Source organism: Trachypithecus francoisi, unplaced genomic scaffold (genome assembly GCF_009764315.1).
Source record: "Trachypithecus francoisi isolate TF-2019V2 unplaced genomic scaffold, Tfra_2.0 Lachesis_group16, whole genome shotgun sequence".
NCBI classification, from domain to species: Eukaryota; Metazoa; Chordata; class Mammalia; order Primates; family Cercopithecidae; genus Trachypithecus; species Trachypithecus francoisi.
The window spans coordinates 64,820,082-64,848,025 of record NW_022681461.1 but is presented as its reverse complement, the minus strand read 5'-3'; the positions used below and the strand labels follow the sequence as shown (position 1 = coordinate 64,848,025).

At 41.9% G+C, this 27,944-nt stretch overlaps 1 protein-coding gene across 4 annotated transcripts in view; it reads right to left on the bottom strand.

Moving 5' to 3' along the window:
• Window positions 1-1,665: 1,665 nt before the first annotated feature.
• The window catches only part of FBXW2 (F-box and WD repeat domain containing 2), a 32,175-nt gene continuing 5,896 nt past the window's right edge, over window positions 1,666-27,944 (bottom strand). Inside the window, exons 2-7 of one of the 4 annotated variants that reach the window (XM_033237633.1) lie at window positions 27,189-27,698; window positions 16,861-17,055; window positions 14,630-14,763; window positions 11,155-11,241; window positions 9,782-9,951; window positions 1,666-2,967 (exon numbers count right to left, since the gene is read on the bottom strand). In XM_033237633.1, the coding sequence (XP_033093524.1) occupies window positions 2,679-2,967; window positions 9,782-9,951; window positions 11,155-11,241; window positions 14,630-14,763; window positions 16,861-17,055; window positions 27,189-27,698 (1,385 nt within the window). In that variant the 3' untranslated portion in view covers window positions 1,666-2,678. The remainder of the gene's footprint in view (window positions 2,968-9,781; window positions 9,952-11,154; window positions 11,242-14,629; window positions 14,764-16,860; window positions 17,056-27,188; window positions 27,699-27,944) is intronic. The other 3 variants (XM_033237630.1, XM_033237632.1, XM_033237631.1) reach the window with 3 other exon arrangements.

Genomic DNA, 27,944 nt, shown 5'->3' with positions numbered 1-27,944 from the left:
TAAAACCTTGTCTCTAATAAAAATATAAAAATTAGCTGGGTGTGGTGGTGGACGCTTGTAATCCCAGCTACTTGGGAGGCTGAGGCAAGAGAATCACTTGAACCCGGGAGGCGGAGGTTGCAGTGAGCCAAGATCGTGCCATTGCACTCCAGCCTGGGCAATAAGAGCGAAACTCCATTTCAAAATAAGTAATAATAAAGTAAAAAGTCATGTACCCTCATCATTGCCCAAAGTCTCCTGGGGCTTCTGCAAAACAAATTCAGTTGCGATTCTGGTTCTATTTCTAGGAGTACTAAGCAGAGCTCATGCACAGAACTCAATGTGAGATGGATTAAACCCAGATTTTGTGGGATGGGGGAAGATATTGTCCCTTTGCTTAAACCCCACAGAGTTTCAACATGGATATTAATGATACCTGTCCTTGAAATCCACCATTAATTTCTATCAACTTCACAGGACTCAGAGGTCCACAGTCTGGCTCTATACTAATGCAGATTCTGGAAGAGACAGGTCCCCACCCTAGAGTTTACATCATTCTCAGCTCTGCTAGCAACACTTTTTCTCACCTGTAAGATGGATATGCTTTATACTGGAGTCAGCAAGAAGCTCATGTTCCCAGACATAAGCTATCACTGAGGTTCCAATTCTTATGTTCATCTTCAAACTACCTTCCTGTTGGTCTGTGAATGAAATACATCCCTCCCCACCACCCTTGTAATACAAGGGAAGACAGCTGAAGAGTGGCTGAGATTTTTCTACTGCTTGCTCCCTCTACTCTCTCCCTGATTGTGGCCACTAACAAACATTACCACTGCTGAACCACAAAATTACCTACCTTTAGAGAGGGAGGACAACACAAACTGGCAGCCCAGGGACATGTTTTGTTTGGCTCACCTTATTTTAAATTTTCTTTTTTTTTTTTTTTTTTGAGACGGAGTCTTGCTCTGCCACCCAGGCTGGAGTGCAGTGGCCGGATCTCAGCTCACTGCAAGCTCCGCCTCCCGGGTTTACGCCATTCTCCTGCCTCAGCCTCCCGAATAGCTGGAACTACAGGCGCCCGCCTCATCGCCCGGCTAGTTTTTTGTATTTTTAAGTAGAGACAGGGTTTCACCGTATTAGCCAGGATGGTCTCGATCTCCTGACCTCGTGATCCGCCCGTCTCGGCCTCCCAAAGTGCTGGGATTACAGGCTTGAGCCACCACGCCCGGCCTAAATTTTCTTTAATCAGTTGTAACGTTTTAAAAATCCAGGATTTCAAATAAAAATCTGGATTTCTAGCTCCTCCTGAAACAATCTGAAGACCTGCCAACACTGGGCTTCTTTCTCCTAACGATAAAACAGAGCTGAATAACTGCCCTATTATATCAAACTTTCCAGGGGACAGCACAATCCTCCCCAGAACGTTTTACTCATTTATGTTACCGGCATGGCTCCCTTAGGCATTTGGGTGTGTGAGCCCTAATCTAGGACAATTCCCTCATTTAAAAAATGAAGAAAATGATGGTATTAGAAGAGAAAGTTAATCTGCCTGAAGCTGCAGATTAAGTTAGAGGCAAAGAAGGAAGTTAAATTGGGTTCAGGTATCCTTCTAATATAGCATACTGTGTCCTTATTTAAACCATGACTTCTATCAGCATTTCTTCAACCAATTACTTAAACTGTCTCAGTGGAATCAGTTATATTTTCTACATTTCCCTTCTATTCATCCTTTTCATATAATTGATATTCTTACAGAAAACTTTTTATCAGTCATTTCATTTAAATATTATCCTGCCGGAAAGAAATCATCAATCAGGGATCAGACAAAAATGCATTACCAACTTTTACACATTTCAGTAGGTGAAGGACCAGAAAGAATCTTAGAAATCACTGAGCTTAATACTTGGCTGTGCAGACAAGGAAGCTGGGACCCAGAGAGGCTGCAGAGTTCCTGGGTAACAGGCCCGGTCTCTAACCTTCCAGCTCACTGCTCTTTTCTGCTATACCAGGGCACGGCTGTGCAGTCATCCAGGCTGTCAGCGACTAGCTTCCCCAACATGGAAACAAAAATTACAGAACTTGCTCACATCTTAAACATGGCCAACCTTGACTCTGCCAAGACATAAGGTTTAGAATGAGTTGCTAACAATCAATTTACAGAATCAGATTTGCACTGGAAGACAGACTTTCTTTAGAACTGGTATTTGGTGGAAGTTTTAACAGTGGCTCTTATAAAAGCTAAACCCCATGTAAGAAAAGTTGCTGTAACAACATCATAGCACCTTTGCTTCAACTTCAAAAGAAAAAAAGGCTATGGTAAAAAGCTTTAATAACACACAATGTGATTTCATAGGCAACCAATTAGCAGATTAATGGATCGTTTAACTTTCTTTACTTAAAACCAATACTCCACTCAAGAAAGATGAACCCAAAATGCATCCTCTTACACTGACCAACTTAATTAAGTACAAATGAAGTCAATGGTGTACCCCATTAAGCATGCTGCGTTGTATGTCAATAAAACAAGCCCTCCCCCACCCCGAGCCCTGGCCCCTGGCAAACATAGATAAATGATTGTGCACTGCGTGATGATACCATTAGGTGAGAACTTTGGTTCATGCAGTCGGCTGCCAGAGAGGTTGCACCCAAAACCCGCAGCCCCGGCACCCAAAGTCAGTCAGCGGTGGTGGCTCATGGTGTCAGCCGTGCTCCTTCCACAACACCAGGTGAATACTGTGGTCAGGCATGCTGGTGGCAAAGACCAAACCCGTGTCATTGTGCCCATCCAGTCCATTCAGCCAGGATGCTTCGCCTGCCAGGAAGCTTGAGCCTCTCTTTGACTTCCTGTACTCTGGCAGAGGCCAGCGACTAATCAGGCTCTCTGTCCGCAAGTCCATGATGTACAGGTAGCGGTTGTCAAATAGCAGGGCAAAGATATCTCCAAAGCCAAGCAAGGCCAAGTTTGCTATCTCAGGTGTCTTGATGACCCTACAAGGATGAGAGTTAGGTACTGTGAAAGAAGGCAACTTTGCTTCTGCTTATGCTACTGTAATCTTTTCTGGAGATATTTAAAACCAGTATTAAATTCAAGCAAATTTAGAGTTAAATGTTTTTGATAAAAAGTAAAATATAAGGAGAAAAAGCTCAGCCCACTTATAAAAAGCTGGGGGCGGGGGGTGGGTTCAGTCACTATATAATATTGGCATAAAAGGAAAGGTAGTGTTTGATGAAAGTTTTTTTTTTTTTTTTTTTTTTTTGAGAGGGAGTCTGGCTGTCGCCCAGGCTGGAAGTGCAGTGGCCGGATCTCAGCTCACTGCAAGCTCCGCCTCCCAGGTTTACACCATTCTCTTGCCTCAGCCTCCCAAGTAGCTGGGACTACAGGCGCCAGCCACCTCGCCCGGCTAGCTTTTTTTTGTATTTTTTAGCAGAGACGGGGTTTCACCGTGTTAGCCAGGATGGTCTCGAACTCCTGACCTCGTGATCCGCCCCTCTCGGCCTCCCAAAGTGCTGGGATTACAGGCTTGAGCCACCGCGCCCGGCCTTTTTTGGTTTTTTCTTTTTTTTTTTTTTTGAGACAGGGTCTCACTCCGTTGCCCACACTGGAGTATAGTGGCGCGATCTTGGCTCACTGCACCTCCCAGGTTCAAGCGAATCTCCTGCCTCAGCCTCACAAGCAGTTGGGAATACAGATGGCTGCCACCGCATCTGGCTAATTTTTGTATCTTTAGTAGAGATGGGGTTTCGCCATGTTGGCCAGGCTGGTCTCGAACTCCTGACCTCAGATGATCTGCCCGCCTCAGCCTCCCAAAGTGCTGAGATTACAGACACAAGCCACTGCACCCGGCCTGATGAAAGTTTATAAAAATACAAAACATCCATCTAGGCTAGAAAGGATCTTACAGATAATATTTCACTAAACATTCTGTTTTTAAGCTGTGAAAACCAAAGCCCAGGCAGAGTAAATACTTTGGCTAAGGGTTCACAATTTGTCAGTTACCGGTGAGAAGTAGAAGGCAAGAGGTAACTCTTACCACTAGGTAAAAAGATGTATTCATTAACTCCTAGAATACTGGAACATCCTGAAGTCCAGAAGAAATCTGAAAGCCAAGTGACTAAAGTGCTACTCTACTCAGCAGGCAGCAAACTGGGTTTCTCTCTAAAAACAGTAAAGGCTGAAAATATTTCAAGTTTCCCAAATAACTAAGAAACATTTATTAATAACAGATTCATAAGAAGTTATTATGAAAACAACTAGGGGAGAAACAACTAGGGGAAGCAGAGAAAACTAGGGAGTTGGGAGGCCAGCCCTAACTTTCTCAGAGGCAGTTTCCAAGACACCAATGACAACGGCTAGGAGACACCTAGCTAAACAGCAGCACAAACAAAAACAAAAAACAACTTATCTTCTGTTGTCTGCGTCCTTAGTGAAGCAAAAGATTAACAAGAAAAGTTGATGCCCTCTTTGGAGGAACTAAGAGCTACCAGACAAGCGGTAGACAAATACTGCTCCATGACATATGATGGGGCTCCTGTGGGAGGAGAGTTTAGCCTAGGTTTTAAAGACACCACCAACTAGTATATGCCCAAGAGAGCAACCAGAATGGGAGGATCTGGAGACCAGGACGAGGAAAGAACAGTTGAAGGCTATCAGCTGAGATGGGGGAAGGAAAGAGTTGGCAGGAATAGGGTAACTGTATATAAGCATCACTTCTGAATAGTGAAAGATGTGTAGGAGACAGGTCAGACATTATAAGCTTTAGAAGACAAAATTAGGATCAGAGGCAAAGAGCTACAAAGGAGCCAATTTCAGTCTCATATCAGGAAGGATGGGGGACATTCAATATTTATCAAGCATTTACATGTGCCAGGCACTGAACTTCATAATTAACATGTTATGTCTTTTAATTATTTTTAATTTAATTTTATTTCATTTATTTTTTGAGACGGAGTCTCGCTCTGTCACCAGGCTGGAGTACAGTGGTGCGATCTTAGCTCACTGCAACCTCCACCTCCCAGGTTCAAACGATTCTTGTGCCTCAGCCTCCCGAGTAGCTGGGATTACAGGTGCCCGCCACCACACCCAGCTAATTTTTTTTTTTTTTTTTTTTTTGAGACGGAGTCTTGCTCTGTCACCTAGGCTGGAGTGCAGAGGTGCGATCTCGGCTCACTGCAAGCTCCGCCTCCCGGGTTCATGCCATTCTCCTGCCTCAGCCTCCCGAGTAGCTGGGACTACAGGCGCCTGCCACCATGCCCGGCTAATTTTTTGTATTTTTAGTAGAGACGGGGTTTCACCGTGTTAGCCAGGATGGTCTCGATCTCCTGACTTCATGATCCACCCGCCTCGGCCTCCCAAAGTGCTGGGTATTACAGGCGTGAGCCACCGTGCCCGGCAATTTTTGTATTTTTAGTAGAGACGGGGTTTCACCATATTGGCGAGATGGTCTCAATCTCTTGACCTCGTGATCCGCCCACCTCGGCCTCCCAAAGTGCTGGGATTACTAGCGTGAGCCACCAGGCCTGGCATGTTATCTCAATCCTCATAATGCAGTTAGGTAGAGGTATTCTCTCCACTATATTAGTAAATAAGACTAAAACATCTTGCCATGAGTCATACAGCTAATATGATGCAGGCCTAGCAAATGTTTTCTGAGTATCATAGGTGCTGAGTGCTGCCTGGGCCCTGGAAAGAGATAAGCAAGATAGTCTTCGCCCCTTAGAAGGGGAGCGCATAGCATATAACCGCCAGAGTATGTGAGAATATGCTGAGCACAAACACTCCAACGGATATAACGGGAGTATCAAGGAATGAGCAAACCTTTCTGCCTTTTATCAGCTGGACCTGGAAGAATATTTTTTCTCTTTCTTGAAGAAGAAATGCAACTGGGCAATATGGATTGAGAGAATACTGAAAGCCTGTCTAAATTTTACAAATTCTCTCTCATGGGCATGTGGTTCTCTTATAGTTAATATCTGAAAAAAAAACCTATGATACTAAGAATATCAACATACATCACTTCTATGAAACTAAGAAAATAGTTAACAGGTGCTGGCCCCTGCTTGAAAAGCAGTCAGAGAATGAGTTCACCCTCCTAGATTGAAAAAGGAAGAAACTTCTGCTAAAAGAGGTAGCCATTTAGATGACATGTTTGAGAACATCCAAAATCAATCACTGAACACTCCCTATGGCGTGAGCCTTTGTAAACAGGTTTACAAGATGGAGTCTGATCCCAGGGAAAGCAGTAAGTTCAGATCACCTTGAAGTAAAGGGGAAACAGAGGTCCCAATATGTGTGCTCCAATGAGTTACAACTGATAACTCATCCATCATTTTTTACTTTGATGACTCATGTTCATTCACTCAACAAATATTTACTAAGAGCCTAAAGTGAGCTAGCCAATGCTGGTACCAGGATTTCGGTAGCGAACAAGACAAAGTTCCTCACACTCAAACTATCCAAAACTGAATTTCCTAGTCAAACTTGTTTTTTTCTATTTCTTTACTTGCTCATTCACCCAGGTGCTCAAGTTGGGAAACGTGGCCACCATCCAATTCTCCTCCTCCTCAAATCACAAATTCAGTCACCAAGCTCTATTGATTATATGCCCTACATTTTTCTAATTTATTCACTACTATCTGCACTACCACACCTCTAGTCCAAGACACCACCTTTTGCCTGCACTGTTGCCAACAGCTTTCTACTGATCTCCCCACATCTACTCACTCCCTCTGAATCAGTTAACCTCACATTCAACCTGATCTGTTACCACCTTGTTTCAACTTCTAAACTCTTTGATGGTTCCTTATTGTGCCCCTACCTTTAATCACACTGAGGCATTTAAGGAATTTCCTTCAATTTCTCAAATGTACCTGAGGCTCCTTTAACCTCAGGGCCTTTGAACGGACTAGTGTCTCAGTCTAAAATTCCTCACTGTACATCCACTCCTGGTACTTAGTTAAGGCATTTATACTCATCCTTTAGAGCTCAGCCCAAATGTCTCTTCCTCTTAGAAGCCTTCCTTTACTCCACAAACTAGGCAGGGCCTCAAAGTACTCCATACTAGGCTCCTCTTAACCCAACCATTAAACAAACTGTTTGCAATTAGCTATTTAACATCAGTCTTCCCCCTCCTGCTGATCATTAATCTCCCTGAGTTTAGTAAGTACTTCTTATGCTTCCCAATGCATACCACAATGCCTGACACAAAGGTGGGTGCTCAACAAATATCTAAAGAATAAAGTAGTGGTGAAATAAACAGAGGCAAGTGCAAATTCCTACAAAAGAGATCTAAAGGAGGCTAGGAAGCCAGGCACGGTGGCTCATGCCTGTAATCTCAGTACTCTGGGAGGCCGAGGTGGGCGGATCACTTGAGGTCAGGAGTTTGAGACCAGCCTGGCCAAAAGGATGAAACCCCACCTCTACTAAAAAAATACACAAAATTAGCTGGGCGTTGTGGCAAGTGCCTGTAATTCCAGCTACTCAGGAGGCTGAGGCAGGAGAATCGCTTGAACCCGGGAGGCGGAGGTTGCAGTGAGCCAAGATCACACCACTGCACTAGAGCCTGCGTGACAGAGTGAGACTCTGTCTCAAAAAAATAAATAAATAAAAATAAAAATAAAGGAGGCTAGGAAAAACAAATAGGAAGTCTGGTGGTAGGTCCCACATCATAACAGAAACACAAAAAATAGGTGGCTACCAGGTTAGGGCTTAAGATCTGTGAAGATGAGCTGATTCCAAAGACTGAACCACAAATACGTTGCAGAATAGAGCACAGGTCTTGACAGGTCTGTGGCTTTCACTTTGATCACTTTAGAAATGGAACCAGACATCCCTGCTGTGCAGAGTCTGGGTCCTTGAACCTAAGTAACCTTACATGCTGTAGAGATAACCTAACTCAAACAATCACATCATATCTCAGACTTATTGAGTAACATGCTGTTATTTGTGCTTTGCTTCTTTTCAATTAGCTTCAAAGCTAAGTAGCCCTACCTGGTCCTAGCAATAGAGGTCAGAGGATTTGTAGTAGGTTTCAATAGAGGTTGGTTTATTTGTGTTTGGGAGGAAAAAAGCAGACACAAGACAGATTCTTTTCGGAGAAAAAATCTGAACCTGGCAATTCCTACCAGCAAACAATCCTGCAGGTTTATTATTTAAAACTATTATTCAAACACTAAAAACTAACAGAACTTTCATCTGGGACTCTAGATAAGTCTCTGTACGCCACTCCGAGTCAGAAGCATACATGAGAAAGCAGATGTGGGACCAAATTAAACCCTTTAGAGATGCTAAGCATTAAAACAACTATGACATCTCTAGCTCACCTTGCCTTTGCACCTTCCCTCCTAAAATTTTCATTAAAAATAAAAACAATATTAAACTACAAAAGATGTGATTTTCCCATGGTGATTACTTGAATATTTAGCTTTGCAAAATATCAAATTCTTTCAAAACTTTATTTTCCCCTGTTTCTGATGTCCCTGGCTTTCTGGTACCGTAAGTATATGCCTATTGGATAATCCAGCCATGCATGAATGGATGCATGTTGGAATAAAGTGAGAAGTGGAATGCTGGGCAAGGCCCCTACCCTGTCTCAGCTTCAGTGTCCCCATCTACAAGAGGAAAAGCTTAAACAGATGTTTTCTAGGAAAGGTTTCAGTCTTTTTTCTCAAAGCATAAATATCAATCATTTCTATAACTGATTCTGACACCTCTGAAACCTAACTGGTTAGAAATGTTGGTCTGACTGCAGGAAGACACAAATGGGGTTGTAACTTTGTGATCAGAGAGATGCGGCCCACCAAAGTTTTGTGGTTACTGTGATCAGATCCACACAAGCTGATCTCAAATAGTCATGCATAAAAACAATTAAGAGAATGTTCAATTTTCTGTACTCCTAGCAACCATGCTATGGGATGCTAACTTTGTGAGCTGTTATTAGTAAGTGTGTGCAAAATAGGTGTGAGGTACAGTAGGTTAAACAAATTCAAACAGGTTTCTTTATATGGGGCCTCTCAGACTTATTATTAATAAAGATCTGCCAGGTGGTGTACTAGGTCATCACAAGCATTTCATTTAATAGTCACTTTACAGATGACGAAATTGAGCTACAGAGGAGTTAAGATAGTTACACAAAATCACACAGCCCATCAGAGATGGCACCATGTCTTAAACGAAGGTTTGTCTATCAGCAAAGTTCTCTTAATGACCACATGGCACTGGCTTCCATCAGCCCCAAACATGCTAACAGGTATTGTCAATCTCCAAGAGGAGCCTATTGTATGCAGTGAATCACAAAATTATTTGTCTATGGACTGCTGCTTATTTATTTCTTTGGACGGAAACCCTGCACATTTTATTTTTCTCTAAGTATCTCTTTCTACTAGTCAACAGAAGGTCACTTGATACCTAGATGCCACTAAAGTTTAACCAAGTTTGTAAAACAATGCAGAATTTCAACTGAATATGAAGTAGAACTTAAAATATTAGAACTTATGGAGATCTGAAAGGTCTTCTCATCCACACCCTTCATTTTCCAGAAAAGCATGTTAAATATGAAAGAAGTGGCTCATGACTCACACAGTCAGGCAGGGCACGTTCCAGTATGTAACTCTTTTTCATGTGCTTACTTCCTCTAAAATATTTTTCCTGAGGTGTTCAGTATATATAATCTTGTTTACAAGTGATACAGTAAACATTTCATAAAAGCCAGCTACTGACTGGTACATCCAAACATTTATTCTTATCTTTACTACTGAACTGCAGCAGGCTTTCAAAGGTAAAGCGTGAGGTCGAAGTAAACATTACCTGAGAATATCATAACTAGCAAAGTCCCACTGGTAGAGACCAAGTGCTGAACTGCAGACAATGTATTTCCCGTCAAAATGCAGTCTTGGCTGCAGGCAGATGCTTCTATCCTCAGAGACAGACAATGTCTTTAAGCACTTGCAGTTGATTTCTCTCCCAATTGGCCAAATCTACAGAAAAAAAAAAATGAGGAAAGATGAGAGATCACATCACTACAGAAAAGCTTGTCCTTAAAATGGTCTGTGTTTGCTGAAGTCAGATAGAAAGTGAAGTATACTGGAAAGACCACAGGCTTTATAGCCAAGAATCACAGGTTCAAGTCTTAATTATCCTGTGCAATCTTGGGTAAAATTATTTAATCTCTCTTAACTCCAGCTCCTGCAATGAAGGTAATGCCTATCACATGGGACAGTGTAAAAGATCCAATAATGGGTCAGGCACGGTGGCTCATGCCTATAATCCCAGCACTTTGGGAGGCCGAGGCAGGTAGATCACTTGAGGTCAGGAATTCAAGATCAGCCTGGCCAACATGGTGAAACTGTGTCTCTACTAAAAATACAAAAATTAGCCAGGCGTGGTGGTGGGTGCCTGTAATCCCAGCTACTTGGGAGGCTGAGGCACGAGAATCACTTCAACCTGGGAGGCAGAGGTTGCAGTGAGCAAAGATTCCACCACTGCACTCCAGCCTGGGTAACAGAGCAAGACCCTATCTCAGAAAAAGAAAAAAAAAAAAAAGAGAGATACAGTAAGAATGTGAGAGTGCTTTGTGAACTCTTTGCAATTCATTACAATAAATGAGTATTTATGTTTTCATAGTTCAGATCTAAGAATTAAGGATGGTAGGAGACATGTAAGAAAGTATTAAGAATGGGCTGGGCTTGGTGGCTCATGCCTGTAATCTCAGCACTTTGGGAGGCCGAGGCAGGTGGATCACAAGGTCAGGAGTTTGAGACCAGCCTGGCCAATATGGTGAAATCCCATCTCTACTAAAAATACAAAAACACCCAGCTACTCGGGAGGCTGAGGCGGGAGAATCGCTTGAACCCAGGAGGCAGACAGCCAAGATTATGCAGAGAGCCAAGATTATGCACTGCACTGCACTCCAGCCTGGGCAATAGAGCAAGACTCTGTCTCTAAAGAAAAAAAGAATTAAGAATAAGCTGAACATAAATTTAAGTGAAATTCTTTTTCATTTATAAATCCAAGTTAAGAAACTACATAGGACATAGAGCTAGCAAATCATCTCTTCTTCCAGTGGGTTTAAAATTCCCCCTCCTCTTCCCAGAATGTTTACCCTTTGCCATACCACTTTAACTTTCTTATGTTTTCCAGTTTTTCTTTAACAAAGCAAATTAATGGAGAAAAAAACTCACCTTAATCTCATATTTGTCTGCACTTAAGAGGATGTAGTCTCCAGGACTGTGCAAGAGAGACTTGACTTTGCACTTCTGCAAAACTACCTGCAAATGTAAACCATGTTACGGAAAGATCCTTTTAATGATTCTCCTACAACGATTTTATTCTTTAAATTAAAATATGAAAATGAGCTTAAAATATGCTAGAATAGCTAAGCCATAGCTCATTACCAAATTAGCCTCTGCTAAACGTTTTACTATTCTGTTATTAGCAGTATCTTAAAGTGTCTAATGTTAGCCAGATGAGGTGGCTCAGGCCTATAATCCCAGTGAGTCGGAAGGCTGAGGTGGGAGGACTACTAGAGCCCAGGAGTCGGAGGATGCAGTGAGCTATGATTGCACCACTGCACTCCAGCCTGGGCAACAGAGCAAGACCACAACGCTTTAAAAAAAAAAAAACTGTCTAAACATTGGCAGCATTTAATCTTAGCATTCATCTAGAAGCAAACATTAGGACTGATTTTTAAAAATTATAAAATGTTACTTAAGAGAAGGAACAGAAAAGAAAAAAGCCCATAGACACTGAAGTAGACGCAAATGATCTGCTTTCATAACCATGTGAATCATAAATGAAAAAGCACTGGACTTGGCACCAGAATCTGTCACACACTGACTTTGTAACCTTGGGCAAGACCATCTAAACTGATTTTAAAGATCAGTTTCCTGATCTTTAAAATAGGAGACAAGCACCTATTATCTTACCTCATTTAATTACAGTAAAGATAAAATAACAATGTAAATTATAGTAGTAACATAATAAAAGCTAACATTCCGTTAGCACTTGAGATAGTTTATAAACATCAGGTTCTAGCTAATTTTGTAATCAATCAGCCTAAGGTGAGAGGGGAAGCAGGGTTCATTCATTCAGAAGTCTGGATTGCAGACTCAATTGAAACAGACATATTACTAAATATCAGGCACCTTGCTGGGTGCTGTCCCAACATTTCATTTCATGTTCATAGGAACATTTAGCAGATGATACAACTCAGGTCCTGAAGGAGGAGTAACTTGTCCAAGACATCACCATCAGTATCCTAGCCCCAATCAACTGTGTTTTCCACAACACCAAACTGCCTTACACTATATAGCTTTTCTATGTAAAAAGTTAACGTGGGCTAGGCACAGTGTCTCATGCCTATAATCCCAGCACTTTGGGAGGCTGAGGAGGGAGGACTGCTTGAGGCCAGGAGTTCAAGACCAGCCTAGGCAACACAGCAAGAACCCCATCTCTACAAAAAAAATTTTTAATTAGCTGCCAGGCACGGTGTCTCATGCCTGTAATCTCAGCATTCCGGGAGGCCGACGTGGGTGGATCACCTGAGGTCAGGAGTTCAAGACCAGCCTGGCCAACACAATGAAACCCCGTCCCTACTAAAAACAAAAAATTAGCCAGGCATGGTGGTGGGTGCCTGTAATCCCAGCTACTCGGGAGGCTGAAGCAGGAGAATCACTTGAACCCAGGAGGTGGATGTTGCAGTGAGCTGAGATCGTGCCATTGCACTCAGCCTGTATAACAAGAGCGAAACTCCACCTCAAAAAAAAAAAAAAATTAGCTCGGTGTGGTGGCACATGGCTGTAGTGCTAGCTACTCAGGAGGCTGACGTGGGAGGATCACTTAAGCCTGGGGATTTGAAGTTGCAGAGAGCTATGATCATGCCACTGCACTCCAGCCTGGGCAACAGAGTGAGACCCTGTCTGTATTAAAGCAACAAATGAAGAAAAAAAGAAAAAACTTAATGTGCCCAATACATAATAATGGTCTTACAAACTACTCTCCATTTAGCCCCATGTATTTAAAAAAAAAGATATAATCATCCACCCCATCTAAAACCCACCAGTCACCTCTGATTCTTCTTCATTTCCCACAGTGAATCTGCAAGTCCAGGTGGCTTTACCTTAAAGATACATCCTTTATGGGTGTCCTTTTCATTACTGCCAGCCAAATCTAAGTTATGGGCATCTTTTGCTTAGACTACTGCCAAAGCCTAAATGGTCACCCTGTATCCACTTGTGCCCAACTCTAGTTCATTCTTCATTCAGCAGTTAATTTTCTTAAAACTTAGATCGCATCAGACACTTGCTCAGAACTTGCAGATTGCTTCCTAGTACACTTGTGATGATATCCACCATACTTACTGTGGCCTCATAAATCATACAGGATGACCACCTCTCTGCCCATCTCCCCAACTACAGCATGGCTCCACTGGCTTATGTCCAGGTCATCCAATGTTCCAAGTTCTTTCCACTGCCTGGGCCTGTGCATATACTACACCTTCTGAAACAATCTTTCAGCTACTCTTTCCACAGCTATCTCCTATTTATTCTTCATGTCTAACCCCCTTCTCAAAAAGCTTTCTCTGAACTAATTACTTTAATTACTTTCCTAGACCTTTTTTCTTTTTTTTTTAAAGAGTCTCACTTTGTCGCCTAAGCTGGAGTGCAGTGGCACGATCTTGGCTCACTGCAACCTCCGCCTCCCAAGCTTCAAGTTAATTCTCCTGTCTCAGCCTCCTGAGTAGCTGGGATTACAGGCACTTACACCAGGCTAATTTTTGTACTTTTAGTAGTGACGGGGTTTCACCATGTTGGCCAGGCTGGCCTCGAACTCTTGGGCTCAGGCAATCCACCCACCTTGGCCTCCCAAAGTGCTAGGATTACAGGAGTCAGCCACCGTGCCCAGCCCCAGACTGTCTTACAGAACACTGTACTGTTCCTTCACAAACCACCACAATTTGAAATGATATATTTACCCATGAAATTGTTTAATAAAACTATTTCTCCTATTAGACTATCATCCACAGGGTAAGGCCTGGGTCTATTTTGCTTACTGTTTCCTCAGCCCCCTCATAGAATGGCATAGTAAACTCAAGTAAAGTGTTTCTGCATGGTATATCCATTATTAATACCGCATTTGATCCTCACAACAATCTTGTTTTAAAGAAAAAAGAAAACACTACAATATTTTACTAAAGATCCCATACAGTTTTCTTTGTCCTACTTCTTGTAAGCGTTATTTTTTCAAAATGAAAATTGCTTGCCTGATTAAAAAAGAAACATGTTTAGTCTAAAGGGAAAAATGCACCCACAACCCCACCAGAAATACCCACCTTCAACATTTTGATGCATGAACACATTAAGAAAACAGTATCACACTCCACATACTGTTTTGTATGTAACCTGTTTTATTTGCCCGCTCTATCCACCTAATATATTGTGGGCATCTTTCCATGTCCATAAGTCATTTATTTGTTAAACTATTAAGTACCTTCTACTTGCTGGTCACTGTTGTATACCATCATGCTTTGTAGCTACAGCAATTCCATCTTATGACTCACCTAACACTTACAAGGCAGTATCTACCATCCTCCACCCCCTCCCTCAAAAAGCCTGACAAGAAGGAGATTTCTTCTAGATTTCTTCTAAGTCTTCCTACCTTGGTGACCCATTCCGTGTGCCCGGTGAGTGTGTTCAGGCATGTTCCAGCAGATAAAGCCCATACTTTCACAGTGAAGTCTGCAGAGCCGCTCACCAAGATATCCAGTTCATCATTGTAGTCCACGCTAAATACTAGTGCATATAATTACACAAAGTTAAAACATGTCTCTGTCAGTGGGTCTTTTATGAGAGAGTTCAATAATGTTTATTTTCCCTAGCTGCCCAATTAATTTCCCAACCAGAGACACTGTAAGAATGATGCTATTCAACCAGCAATTTTATGATAAAAATATTTCAGAATTCTTACTATTACAGCTTATTATTCTAAGGTGGAAAGTCCTAGGAATAATACAATCTCTTTTATTTGTAGTAGCTACAGTGAGAGGCAAAACAAGTGTTAGAGATAATGGCATTCCTTCTTAGGACTGCCTGCCTGATACTACATCATATTTTATTTAATTTATGCAGGAAAACAAAAAGGACATGGTCCTACTCTAATACACACTAACAGTAAGACAAAATATAAAGAATGGAAGCTGCAAAACAGTACCCAGACTCAAGAAAACCCAATGTAAAGAGAGAATAAAACAAAACAAAAACAAGGATCTCAAAGGTCAGATTAAGCCATTAACTCAAAAGTGTCTGAATTTCTTCACAGCTGTATCCCCAGCACCAAAAACAATATTTGCAGTATCATGAGTACTCAAATATTTGTTTTCAAATGTATACCAAGTTCTAAAGGAACATTAGGGACCCAGAGATGGAAGACACTGATTCGTCCTTTAAGGAACTCAGTCTAAGTAGGGAGTAGAGGAGGAAGCCCAGAAAATATAAATGTTTACCTCTTGCTAGGGAAACATCAAGGAGAATGACTAACTCTGCCCAGGGGTATCAGGGAGGACTTCAGGGAAGAGGCGATATTGGAGATGGGCCCTGAAGGATGAGTCGAGTTTATCAAGGAAAGAAAAAAGAATACTGCAGGCAGAGGGAATAGTAAAGGTATGAAGTTAGGAAAAACCTCGGCAATGTCTAGGCAACAGTAATAAAATTTTTAGAGCAGGGTTCTCAAAGATGATCGGGAATAAAATCACCTGGAAGTCATGGTACATCTTAACATTGTGGAACATAACACTCCGTTTAACATATACTTCCATACATACATGCACCTTCGAATATTAATTTCTGAACAAGTTGTAGCAGACAGCAAAGACTGAAGACTATAGGACAAATAAAATGAAGCAAAAAAATATGTGTTTTTCTTAGCATAATGGCTAGTTCTACTTCAAAGAATCACTAAGCACCAGGTACAGTGCAAGTAATTCCAGTCACACGGGTGAACAAGACAGATAAGATCACTGTCCTTATGGAGTTTAGTTTGGTGGGGAAGCAAGATCATATTTGTATAAGTGGTCTACAGTAGTACAAGTTACTGGCAAACAGAGGGACCCAACCTGTTAAGGGAGTTTTGGAGGGTTGCTCATAAACGTAATGCTTGACATTACAGACCATGACTCTCAGAGGCTAAAGCAGTGGGTAAATGGGGGAAAGGAAGAAGGGAGCTGCTACACAAGAGGCTGGGAAATAGCTCAATTTCTACACAAAGCCTCCCCGACCAAAAAAAGAACAGCAACAGAGAGAGAAGCTCAAATCTCAAGGCTATATTCAAATGACCAGTTTTTGCAAAATAAGGCTGCTATACATTAGGGAACATTTAGGTATGTTTCTTTCGCCTTATCTCTAGGTGGCAGCTTGCTTTAATCAACTGTCAACCAAGTTCCAACTGGATGTAATCTGTGTAGACCACACAATCTAGGAACCACCATCACACCAAAGAATTTTCAGCCCTAATGCTACAAATGAAGTGTAATTCACACGAGTAGGATTTACTCAATTTAGAGGTAGGGAATCTGATAAAAGCAAAGGGACAGACTGTTCAACAGGATATAAATGAAACAGGAGTGGGGAGAGAATGAAAGAGAGACAGAATGAAAACTACCCTTCCCACCAGAAGGGTACATTCACAGAAGAAAGCAAGAAAAAGCAAAACTGGGTAAAACATTCCAAATAAGAGTAACTAGAATAAAGGGAAATAACTGCAGTGACTAAGAAAGAGGGTTGAAAAAAGCAGGTTAAATTAAAAAAAAAAAAAAAAAAGCATTTCACATTCTTAGCTCCTGGCTTAAAAGGATGAGGCTAAGTTGTAAAAACCCTTGAAAAAGGGCAACCCACCCGCCCCCGTGTGCCCCCGAAAGTGCTGGGTCCTGGCTCCGGAACTCCATTCCCAGCAAGCCACAGTGTTGTCAAAGGAGCCTGTCACAAGCTTCTGTTCATCAAACTTCACCGCTGCACAAGTGTGGGTCTGGATGCCATAAACGCACTGCCCTGTGCTCACATCCCACAGCTTTGCAGACAAGTCATCTGACCCTTCAAGAGAAAAACAGGGAGGTTAATAAGAAAACAGACACACTAAAGAAGGAAAATCAATCCCAAAATCATGGTGTTCTTCAAGAACGTTAATGGTCTCCTCCTCTGGCACTCTACTGCTGAGGAAACCAAAGCATGGAGAGAGTAACACAACTTGCTCAGAGTCACCACAAAGGAGTCAAAAGCACTAGGACAGAATCCAAGCTTTTTGGGTGAGACACTTTCCCTTAACCTTCCAGGCTACAGAAGGGCATTAGACTAAAGCATCCCTTGGTGCTTCCACTTGAAAAATTTCATAAATCCTTGGTTATCATGAGCTCTTTGATTTGACTTCAGATAGATGGGTATTACACATGACTGCATGTTTACATTTGCATGCGTGTCCATTACCCAACAGTTCTGAACAAATAAGGATTGTTAAATAGTAAAGGTGTCTGCTGAAACACATTCCACTCTCAGGCAAGTCAAAGACAAACCTCAGAGCATGGGCTAACTTCTGCAAAAGCTAATTGCGAATTGCTCCAGCCATCTCGAAATATGTGAAGGAAGAAACCTCAAGAAAAACCTGGGATAAATTATCCCCGGACATTCACAACTCAACGAACAGTTTGTAAAGCCTCAAGATCCTGTAGGGAAAAGTTGGCCTTGTTTCTGCCTGATGAAAATTCTATACTAATCGTGGTGACAATTCAGGACTTTAAGTTTAAAATCTTAATGATTAATTCATTCTCACAATGACCCTTTAATAAGCCTCAACAAATAAAGACATTTTTGAGAATACACTAAATACAGTCACTATGATAATGGCATAGCATCCTAGGAAAGCACCAAATGACCAACTTTTAAAAAGCTGAAATGACTAAATAAAGCCAGCCACAATTCCACCTTTAGTCAAGAACCACTGTTTGAGACAACGGAAAAATAGCCATCACTTATGAAAAAGCTAGAGTATGAATTTTAACCTCGGAAAACTATGACAGCATACTGAAATAAAGACTGTATTTATTGTCACTTTGCTATTTAGACTGCTTCCTTCTGTATAAAAAGGGATAGGACTTGGTTCTCAATGGCCATGTGAGACAACTGAATCATCTGGGAAGCTTCATCAAACCGCACAGGCAGGTCCCTATTTTCAGCGAGTCTAACTTGGGAACATCTGAGGCAGGGTCCAATCATCTTAAAACGTTTGCCAGGTGATTCTAACTCATCAGCAATATTTTGAGAGCCAAAGGTCTAGAACGGTGCTATCCAACAGAAAATATAATGCAAATTGCATATGTAATTTAAAATGTCCTAATAGTTACATTAAAAAAAAAAATGTTGGGCCGGGTGCAGTGGTTCACGCTTGTAATCCCAGCACTTTCGGAGGCCAAGGCAGGCGTACTGCCTGAGCTCAGGAGTTCAAGACCATCGTGAAACCCCTTCTCTACTAAAATACAAAAAATCAGCCGGGCATGATGGCATGTGCCTGTAGTCCCAGCTACTCAGGAGGCTGAGGCATGAGAATCGCTTGAGCTCGGGAGGCAGAGGTTGCAATGAGCTGAGATCACGCCACTGCACTCCAGCTTGGGCTACAGAGTGACTCCATCTCAAAAAAAAAAAAGAAACGTTGGCCAACCTGGCAAAATCCCATCTCCACCAAAAAAAAATACAAATATTAGCCAGGCATGACGGCATACGCCTGCGGTCCCAGCTACTCAGGAGGCTGAGGCAGGAGAATCACTTGAACCCAGGAGGAGGTTGGAGGTTGTAGTGAGCCAAGATCACACCACTGCACTCCAGCCTGGGCCATAGAGCGAGACTCTGTCTCAAAAAAAAAAAAAAGAAAAAAAGAAAAAAAAAGAAATGTATTAAAATAATTAATGTGTTTTATTTAACTCAGTATGTCAAAAAATGTCATTTGAACATGTAATCAATACAAATATTGAGATATTTTATATTCTTTTACATTCTAAGTCTTTGAAACCCAGTATTTCACACCTCCATTTGGACTAGCCACAGCTCAAGTACTGAAAAGCTACATGGCGCTAGTAGCTACTGTACCAGAGAGCATAAGCCTGGATAGTCTTTAAGGCCTTCAGCTTAGGCATGTTGTGACTGTATTCCTAAGGAGCTACAGTAGGAAAGGAAATCATTTTAGGTCCTTTATGAGCTTGGTTTTGGTTACCAGTATTCAACTGGGGTCTCATTCATTCATTCAACATATATTTACAGAACTTCTGTGTCAGGCCGGACTCTTGTTCTCATGGCACTCAGTCTACTTGGGAAGACAAAAAGGCTAAACAAGCAATAATAATTCAGCATAGTAGGTGGTAGGCACTACAAAAGCCCATAGCAAATACAAGGAACAGAGGCTCCATTGAGTTTATGACCATGCTCTAACATGTAAGTGGACATGCCTAGGAGCTGGCATGATTGGCTCTTCAACTACACTCCTCTTTTGTTTTTAAGCTGCGCTTTGGTATAAGACTATTTGAAGAAAGAATTTCATGGCTTAAAAAAAAAAAAAAAAACCTTAAAGTTTCAACTAATTTAAATCTAAAGGATGAATAAGTTAGCTAGGACAAAACAAAACAAAAGGAATAGTATATACCAAAACTTATTCTGTAAAAGGCCTGATAGTATTTCAGACTTTGACCTACTGAGTTGCAATTACTCTCTTGTGCTGGATTTGGCCCACAGTCCATAGTTTGCCAATCCCTGGTATATACCTATTAAATCAACTATTAAATATCTCTATATACAACACAAAAATTATTCAAAAGGAACTGGGATCAATTCATAAAGAACTATTTGGAATCATTCAAAAACCATCTAGGAGTTACGTACAATGCTTGTCAAAAAGCACAGCCTAAAGCATGAACACTGATTATGGAAATAGTTCAGTCTGACTGCAAACAGTGGCAAGGTTTGGCTGCAGAACTGGGTTAGGAAGATGTTTAACTATGACCTTATATGCATTTCAGAAAGATCACTATAGCTATATCATGGAAAAAGGTTTGAAGGGGGGAAAACTAGAGGCAAGAAGGCAGTTAAAAACCAGGAGAGAGGACAAACAAAATGTGACACATACAGGGAATATACACATACACACACACACACACACACAATGGAATATTATTCAGCCTTAAAAAGGAATAAAATTGGCCAGGTGCGGTGGCTCATGCCTGTAATCCCAACACTTTGGGAGGCTGAGGTGGAAGGATCACCTGAGGTAGGGAGTTTGAGACCAGCCTGACTAACATGGAGAAACTCGGTCTCTACTAGAAATACAAAAATTAGCTGGGCGTGGTGGCACATGCCTATAATCCCAGCTACTTGGGAGGCTGAGGCAGAAGGATCACTTGAACCCGGGAGGCGGAGGTTGCAGAGAGCCAAGATGGCGCCACTGCACTCCAGCCTGGGCGAAAAGTGCAAAACTTCATCTCAAAAAAAAAAAAAAAAAGGAATAAAATTCTGACACATTATGATATGAGGGAACCTTGAAGACATCATGCTAAGTGAACTAAGCTAGCCACAAAAGAACAAATACTGTATGATTCCACTTATATTAGGTTCCTAGAATAGTCAAATTCATAGAAAATAGAATGGTGGGCTGGGTGTGGTGGCTCACGCCTGTAATCCCAGAACTTTGGGAGGCCAAGGCTGGTGGATCACCTGAGGTCAGGAGTTCAAGACCAGCCTGGCCAATTAGTACAGAAACCTCGTCTGTACTAATCCCATACAAAAATCAGCCGGACACGGTGGTGCACGCCTGTAATCCCAGCTACTCGGGAGGCTGAGGCAGGAGAATCACTTGAACCTGGGAGATGAGGTTGTAGTGAGCCAAGATTGAGCCATTGCCTTCCAGCCTGGGCGACAGATCGAGACTGTCAAAAAAAAAAAAAAAAGAAAAAGAAAAGAAAGGTGGTTTTGCCACAGGTTGTGGGGGAAGGGGCATGGGCAATGTTTAGCTAATAGAGTTTAGGCTGGGCATGGTGGCTCATGCCTGTAATCCCAACACTTCGGGAGGCTGAGGCAGGAAGATCGCTTGAGCCCAGGAGTTCGAAACCATCCTGGGAAACATGGTGAGGCCCCATCTCTACAAAAATACAAAAATTAGCTGGGCGTGGTGGCGCACACATGTAGTCCCAGCTACCTGGGAGGCCAAAGTTGGAGAACTGCTTGAGCCCAGGAGGTAGAAGTTGCAGTGAGCCAAGATCGTGTCACTGTACTCCAACCACTCCAATCTGGGCTACAGAGTAAGACCCTGTCTCAAAAGAAACCCCCCCCCAAAACAAACAAAAAAATTGGATACAGTTTAGCTATATAGTGTATTATATACTGTTTATATAGCTAACACTGTATAGTGTTTAACTGATACTGTTTTAGTTTGGGAAGATGTAAAGTTCTGGAAATGGACAGTGGTGATGATTGCACAACAATGTAATGTACTTAATGGCACTCAATTGTGTGCTTTAAAATGGTTAAAATGGTAAATTTTATGTTACGTATGTTTTAGCACAATTTGCAAAAAAAAAAAAAAAAGTTATCCAAACTAGTTATTTAAACTAGTTGTTATAGGAAAACATTGTGCCATTACGTTTTACCCCCTAAAAAAAAATCAAAAAATAATCAGGTTGAGTCAAGTTCCATTTTATAGTGATGCAAGTCTACTCCTGAGAATCCTTTAGGAGCCACTGTTCTCTGCTCCTTTCTGGCTTTATGTCAGCCTCCCCTCTGGACTCCCATTTGCTGCACTGGCTAACCCAACATGTTTTCAAAGAGGTCACCAGTGATGCAGCATAGAGGTGAAAGAGGACTAAAGAAATGTAGACTCTTACACTGCATGAAAGAAAAAAAATCCCTCCCCATTCAATATCTTAAAAATCTGAATAATACTTAAAAAAAAAATCAGACTATTTCACAAAACTCTAGATTTCAGGCTTCTCTTGAAAAGTCAGATCTAACAACTCTTACCCTGAATCCCACCCACACGGCAAAAATTTATTACAATGGAGCAGCAGCTGCACTCTTTAGAAAGGCAAGTGTTCTTGATTTGCTATAGTCCACACAGAGACTTTTACCTCAGTCAGGTCATCTTCCTGGTCTCAGTGTGTATGTTCCACAAGAAAAGAACTGCTCTAATTCATCCATGTATGCCCTCACATTGTTTTTCAAACAGTAGGCATCCCATAAGTAAATATCTACTTAACAGCACAAAGCATAATAGGTTCCTTTCTTACCATTTCAGAAATAAATTGCGAAAGAGAAGGATAACTATCTCAATGTCATTAGCCATCCATCTCTTTAATAAAACTGTCTATTGCTTACTCAAGGCACTAATGTGAGAGTCACTGTAAGTTTATTGCCAAATTCAGGGTTTCCCAATTCCACCACAGTGAAAATTCAATCTTTTAAGTAACAAGATGACATGAACACATGTATAATTCTGTAACAAATACTTCTCTCACAGTTCCAGGGATGCTGCTGTTAGAAAAATTAATGCTTTGGATTATTTTCAACCACTGTACAACATAATTTTAAATATGCAAACCTGATGAATTGAATCAGAATAAAAATCCCATTAACATATAGACACACCTAGAGAATAATCTTAAAATGCAGAATTGCAGGTATTAACTTTCCAGGTAGTTAGAGAATTCAGTGAATATTTCCCATTTACTTCCACTCCAAGTAACTGCAGTTTTTACTACATTTCAAAAATAAGGTTTGATAAGAAAAAAACTTTTTAAAGCAAGGGGAGCTAGGCATGGTGGCTCACACCACTAATCCTAGCATTTTGGAAGGCCGAGGCTGGCAGAGTGCTTGAGCCCAGGAGTTCGAGACCAGACTGGGCAACATGGTGAAATCCTGTCTCTACAAAAAGTACAACAAGGAGCCAGCCGTAGTGTTGCTCGCTTGTAGTCCTAGTTAAACTCGGGAGGCTGACGTGGGAGGATCACCTGAGCCCAGGAGGTGGAGGTTGCAGTAAGCCAAGATCGCACCATTGCACTCCAGCATGAACTACCCTGTGAGGGGTTGTCTCCAAAAAAAAAAAAAAAAAAAAAAAAAAAGGCAGCTGGGCGCAGTGGTTCACACCTGTAATCCCAGCGCTTTGGGAGGGATCGGCAGTTTGAGACCAGCCTGACCAACATGGTGAAACCCGTCTCTACCAAAAATACAAAAATTAGCAGGGCTATGGTGGTATGTGCCTGTAATGCCAGCTACTCAGGAGGCTGAGGCGAGAGAATCGCTTGAACCCAGGAGGAGAAGGAGGTTGCAGTGAGTTGAGACTGCACCACTGCACTCTAGCCCAGGTGACAGAGGAGATCCTGTTTCAAAAAAAAAAAAAAAATGCTAGAGTTGGTGTGAAAACAATGGTCAACTGCCAATAGGAGCTCCAAGCTCCAAGGTGATACTGCATCTTAATCTTCTTATTTATTTATTTTTTGAGACAGGGTCTTGCTCTGTTGCCCAGGCTGCAGTGCAGTGGCATAATCTTAGCTCACTGCAACCTCCACATCCTGGGCTCAAGCGATCGTCTCACCTCAGTCTCCCAAGTAGCTGGGACTACAGGTGTGAGCCAGCACACCCAGCTAATTTTTGTATTTTTTGTAGAGATGGGGTTTTGCTATGTTGCCCAGACTGGTCTCAAACTCCTGGGCTCACATAATCTGCCTGCCTTGGCCTCCCAAAGTGTTGGGACTACAGGCATGAGCCCCCTCAACTTGGTCAACTGCATCTTAATCTTTTAAAATCATGAGGCAAAAGAGACATGGAAAAGCCATCACTGCAACAGAGAAAGTACATCAAAGCCTAGAAGAACTGGTGATGCTGTTCTAGTAATCAAGCTTGTAACACAAGGAAAATAAAGTGTGAAATAACATCAGGATGACAAACCAAACCACGAAAAATGCTTTAAATCAAATGTTTATTTTCTAAAATTAGCAGAGTGTCTGGCATTTCAGAGAAAACATCACCACATAATGTATACCCTTAATGAATAAAGAAATGCAATTGTAAAATGGTCTTGAGAAATGATACACCTCAATATTAAATATTAATATTTAAATTGAGCTGGTGAGACTCTTGAGGGAGAAGCAAGTTACTTAAGACTGTATTGGCATTGTATCAATTCAATCTATCTGGAAAGGGCACTAAAAGAGCTATAAAATCAGGCCAGGCACGGTGGCTCACACCTGTAATCACAGCACTTTGGACGGTGGATCACCTGAGGGCAGGAGTTTGAGACCAGCCTGGGCAACAAGGTGAAACCCCACCTCTAATACAAATACAAAAAAAATTAGCCAGGCGTAGTGGCATGTGCCTATAATCCCAGCTACTCGGGAGGCTGAGGCAGGAGAATCACTTGAACCCTGGAGACGAAGGCTGCAGTGAGCTGAGATCGTGCCACTGCACTCCAACCTGGATGAGAGAGTGAGACTCCATTTCAAACAAACAAACAAAATCTATAAAATCATTCATACTACTATATCTGGTGATTCTACTTTTAGGCTTCTGTCCCAAATGAGCTCAAGGGAAAAAGAGGTAATACAAAGATACTAATAAAAACAGAAACCATCTGAATATGCATTGATATGGTTAAGCTTTGTGTCCTCACCCAAACCTCATCTTGAATTGCAATTCCCAGGTATTGAGGGAGAGACCTGGTGAGAGATGACTGGATCATGGGGGTGGTCCCCCATGCCGTTCTCATGATAGTGAGTTCATTCTCTCAAAATCTGATGGTTTTATAAGGGCCTCTTCCCGCTTCACTTGCACACTCTCTCCTGCTGCCTTGTGAACAAGGTGCTTGCTTCCCCTTCGCCTTCTGCCACCATCATATTGCCTTCTGCCATGACTGTAAGTTTCCTGAGGCCTTCCCAGCCATGTGGAACTATGAGTCAATTAAACCTCTTTTCGGCCGGGCGCGGTGGCTCAAGCCTGTAATCCCAGCACTTTGGGAGGCCGAGACGGGCGGATCACGAGGTCAGGAGATCGAGACCATCCTGGCTAACATGGTGAAACCCTGTCTCTACTAAAAAATACAAAAAGCTAGCCAGGCAAGGTGGCTGGCGCCTGTAGTCCCAGCTACTCGGGAGGCTGAGGCAGGAGAATGGTGTAAACCCAGAAGGCGGAGCTTGCAGTGAGCTGAGATCTGGCCACTGCACTCCAGCCTGGGCGACAGAGCGAGACTCTGTCTCAAAAAAAAAAAAAAAAAAAAAAACCTCTTTTCTTCATAAATTACCCAGTCTTAAGCAGTTTTTTTTTTTTAGCAGTCTGAGAATGGACTAATACACGCACTAATATGGAAATGGCTAAATAATGACTATTCACATATTTACACAAACTAACAGTTTATAATGTAACACACAAATGTTTACTAGAAGTTATCTTGGATGAAAAAGAACACCAAGTATTTCTATATATTATATACAATGTAAGGAAACAGGCGTTGGGATTATTAGTAAGAACTGCTTGGAGCTATTCTAAATGCTGCCCAATAATTATTTACATGCTTGTCAAAACGCATTATCTAACACATGGGCATTAGTTATCATCATAAACAGAAACACATGCCCATTATAAATAGAAAATAATATATAATTTTAGATTTTTAATAACTATATTGTTTCATAAAATTACTTAATTGCCTAGTTTAAAACTATCCAACTCTCTCTGTTCCCAGGCCCAAACTCCAACTTCTACTTTTTTTTTTTTTTTTTTTTTTTTGAGACAGAGTCTCGCTCTGTCGCCCAGGCTGGAGTGCAGTGGCCGGATCTCAGCTCACTGCAAGCTCCGCCTCCCGGGTTTATGCCATTCTCCTGCCTCAGCCTCCCGAGTAGCTGGGACTACAGGCGCCCGCCACCTCGCCCGGCTAGTTTTTTGTATTTTTTAGTAGAGAGGGGGGTTTCAAGGGGTTAGCCAGGATGGTCTCGATCTCCTGATCTAGTGATCCGCCCGTCTCGGCCTCCCAAAGTGCTGGGATTACAGGCTTGAGCCACCGCGCCCGGCCCTAACTTCTACTACTTCTACTTAGAATCACAGGATTTCAGAGCAGGGAAGAAATATCTCTTTATATATATATAAAAATATATATATATATATATTTTTTTTTTTTTTGAGACAGAATCTCATTCTGTCACCCAGGCTGGAGTGCAGCGGCGCAATGTCGGCTCACTGCAAGCTCCGCCTCCGGGGTTCACACCATTCTCCTGCCTCAGCCTCCCGAGTAGCTGGGACTACAGGTGCCCGCCACCACGCCCGGCTAATTTTTTTGTATTTTTAGTACAGACAGGGTTTCACCATGTTAGCCAGGATGGTCTCGATCTCCTGACCTCGTGATCCGCCCGCCTCGGCCTCCCAAAGTGCTGGGATTTCAGGTGTAAGCCACCGCGCCCGGCCTTTTTTTTTTTTTTTTTTTGGAGATGGGAGTCTCACTCTGCCACCCAGGTCAGAGTGCAGTGGCACAATCTCGGCTCACTGCAACCTCCGCCTCCCTGGTTCAAGCGATTCTCCTGTCTCAGCCTCCTGAGTAGCTGGGATTACAGGTGCAAGCCGCCATGCCTGGCTACTTTTTCATATTTTAGTAGAGACAGGATTTCACCACGTTGCCCAGTCTGGTCTCGAACTCCTGAGCTCAGGCAATCCACCCGCCGCAGCTTCCCAAAGTGTTAGAATTACAGGCGTGAGCAATGGCGCCCAGCCTCCTTCCCCATATTTTAAAGATACAGAGAGGTTAAGTAACTCAGCCAAAATGATCTAACTACTTGCGAGGAGTAGATATCAATTTTTCCAGTTTTTTCTCAAATATCAGTGCCATCAGAAAAAGAAACAGAATTTAACAACCTGGAGGACTATACATGGAGGAAACACAGAGAAAAAGTAATCTACAGCTTTGTAATTTCGCATAATGTTTAAAAGACAGTCTGAAGCATTTTTCTCATGAAATTTTATAAAAATGATTGTGTTCTCTACAAAGAAGGAAGAGGATAAGGGGGGGGAAATCCACTCAGGGATAGAGGAAAAAAAAGTCACTGTACATATCTCATATAATCAACACTTGTCATTCTCAAAGCTGAAGACTGGTTCAAGATTACACCCTATGAAATTCAAAACAAAACCCAAAAAACAGTTTCAACATCTCTTACCTGTACAGAGAAGTCCATCTTTGTAGTAAAGTGCATACACTCTGGCACTGTGTCCAATCAATGATGAGGTCTCAAAGGCTTCATGGTCCTCCAGTTGCTTCATTCTCAAAATAGCCTTCAAATAAACCTTCTTCCAGTGCAAAGCGTCCTGAACAGAATCATCTATCTGCCAGCCCAAATTTTTACATGCAGTCTGCCACACCTCTGTACAGGCACTTATCACCTTATTCCACTGTTTAGAGACGAGGCAGCATGTGAGTAAAGTCTGAGGATCGAGCCATTTTAACAAATAAAAACTGAGCTCCAGGGGAAGGAGTTTGAGGAAGTCCCGCTTGAGGAGAGTCTCTAGGTTATTGGAGAGATGCCTGAGCTGGACTGCCCCACTCAGACTAATCAGGTGATCCAGAGTTTCATTTTTCTGCAAGTCCGTCAGAGAAAGAAATGTAACAGAAATGTTATCAAGCCATGTCTCAAAGTCCTTTCTCTCCATAAGGTTATGGAAAATTTTACCTGTGGCACATCAAAATATTGTATTAGTTCTGCTCAAAAAGACTGTTCAAACAAGACTGCTAACAAATGAAGTATTAAAAATTAGTGTAAAAAATCTGCCATTACAACTTTATGCATAGTTACATTACAACTTTACAGTTAATACACTATATTTATCTGAACACTTTCCATGCACACAAAAGAAAACACATTTGAGAAAACATACTTTAACAAATCATGATCTCCAAAACATAAGTCAGTGAAACA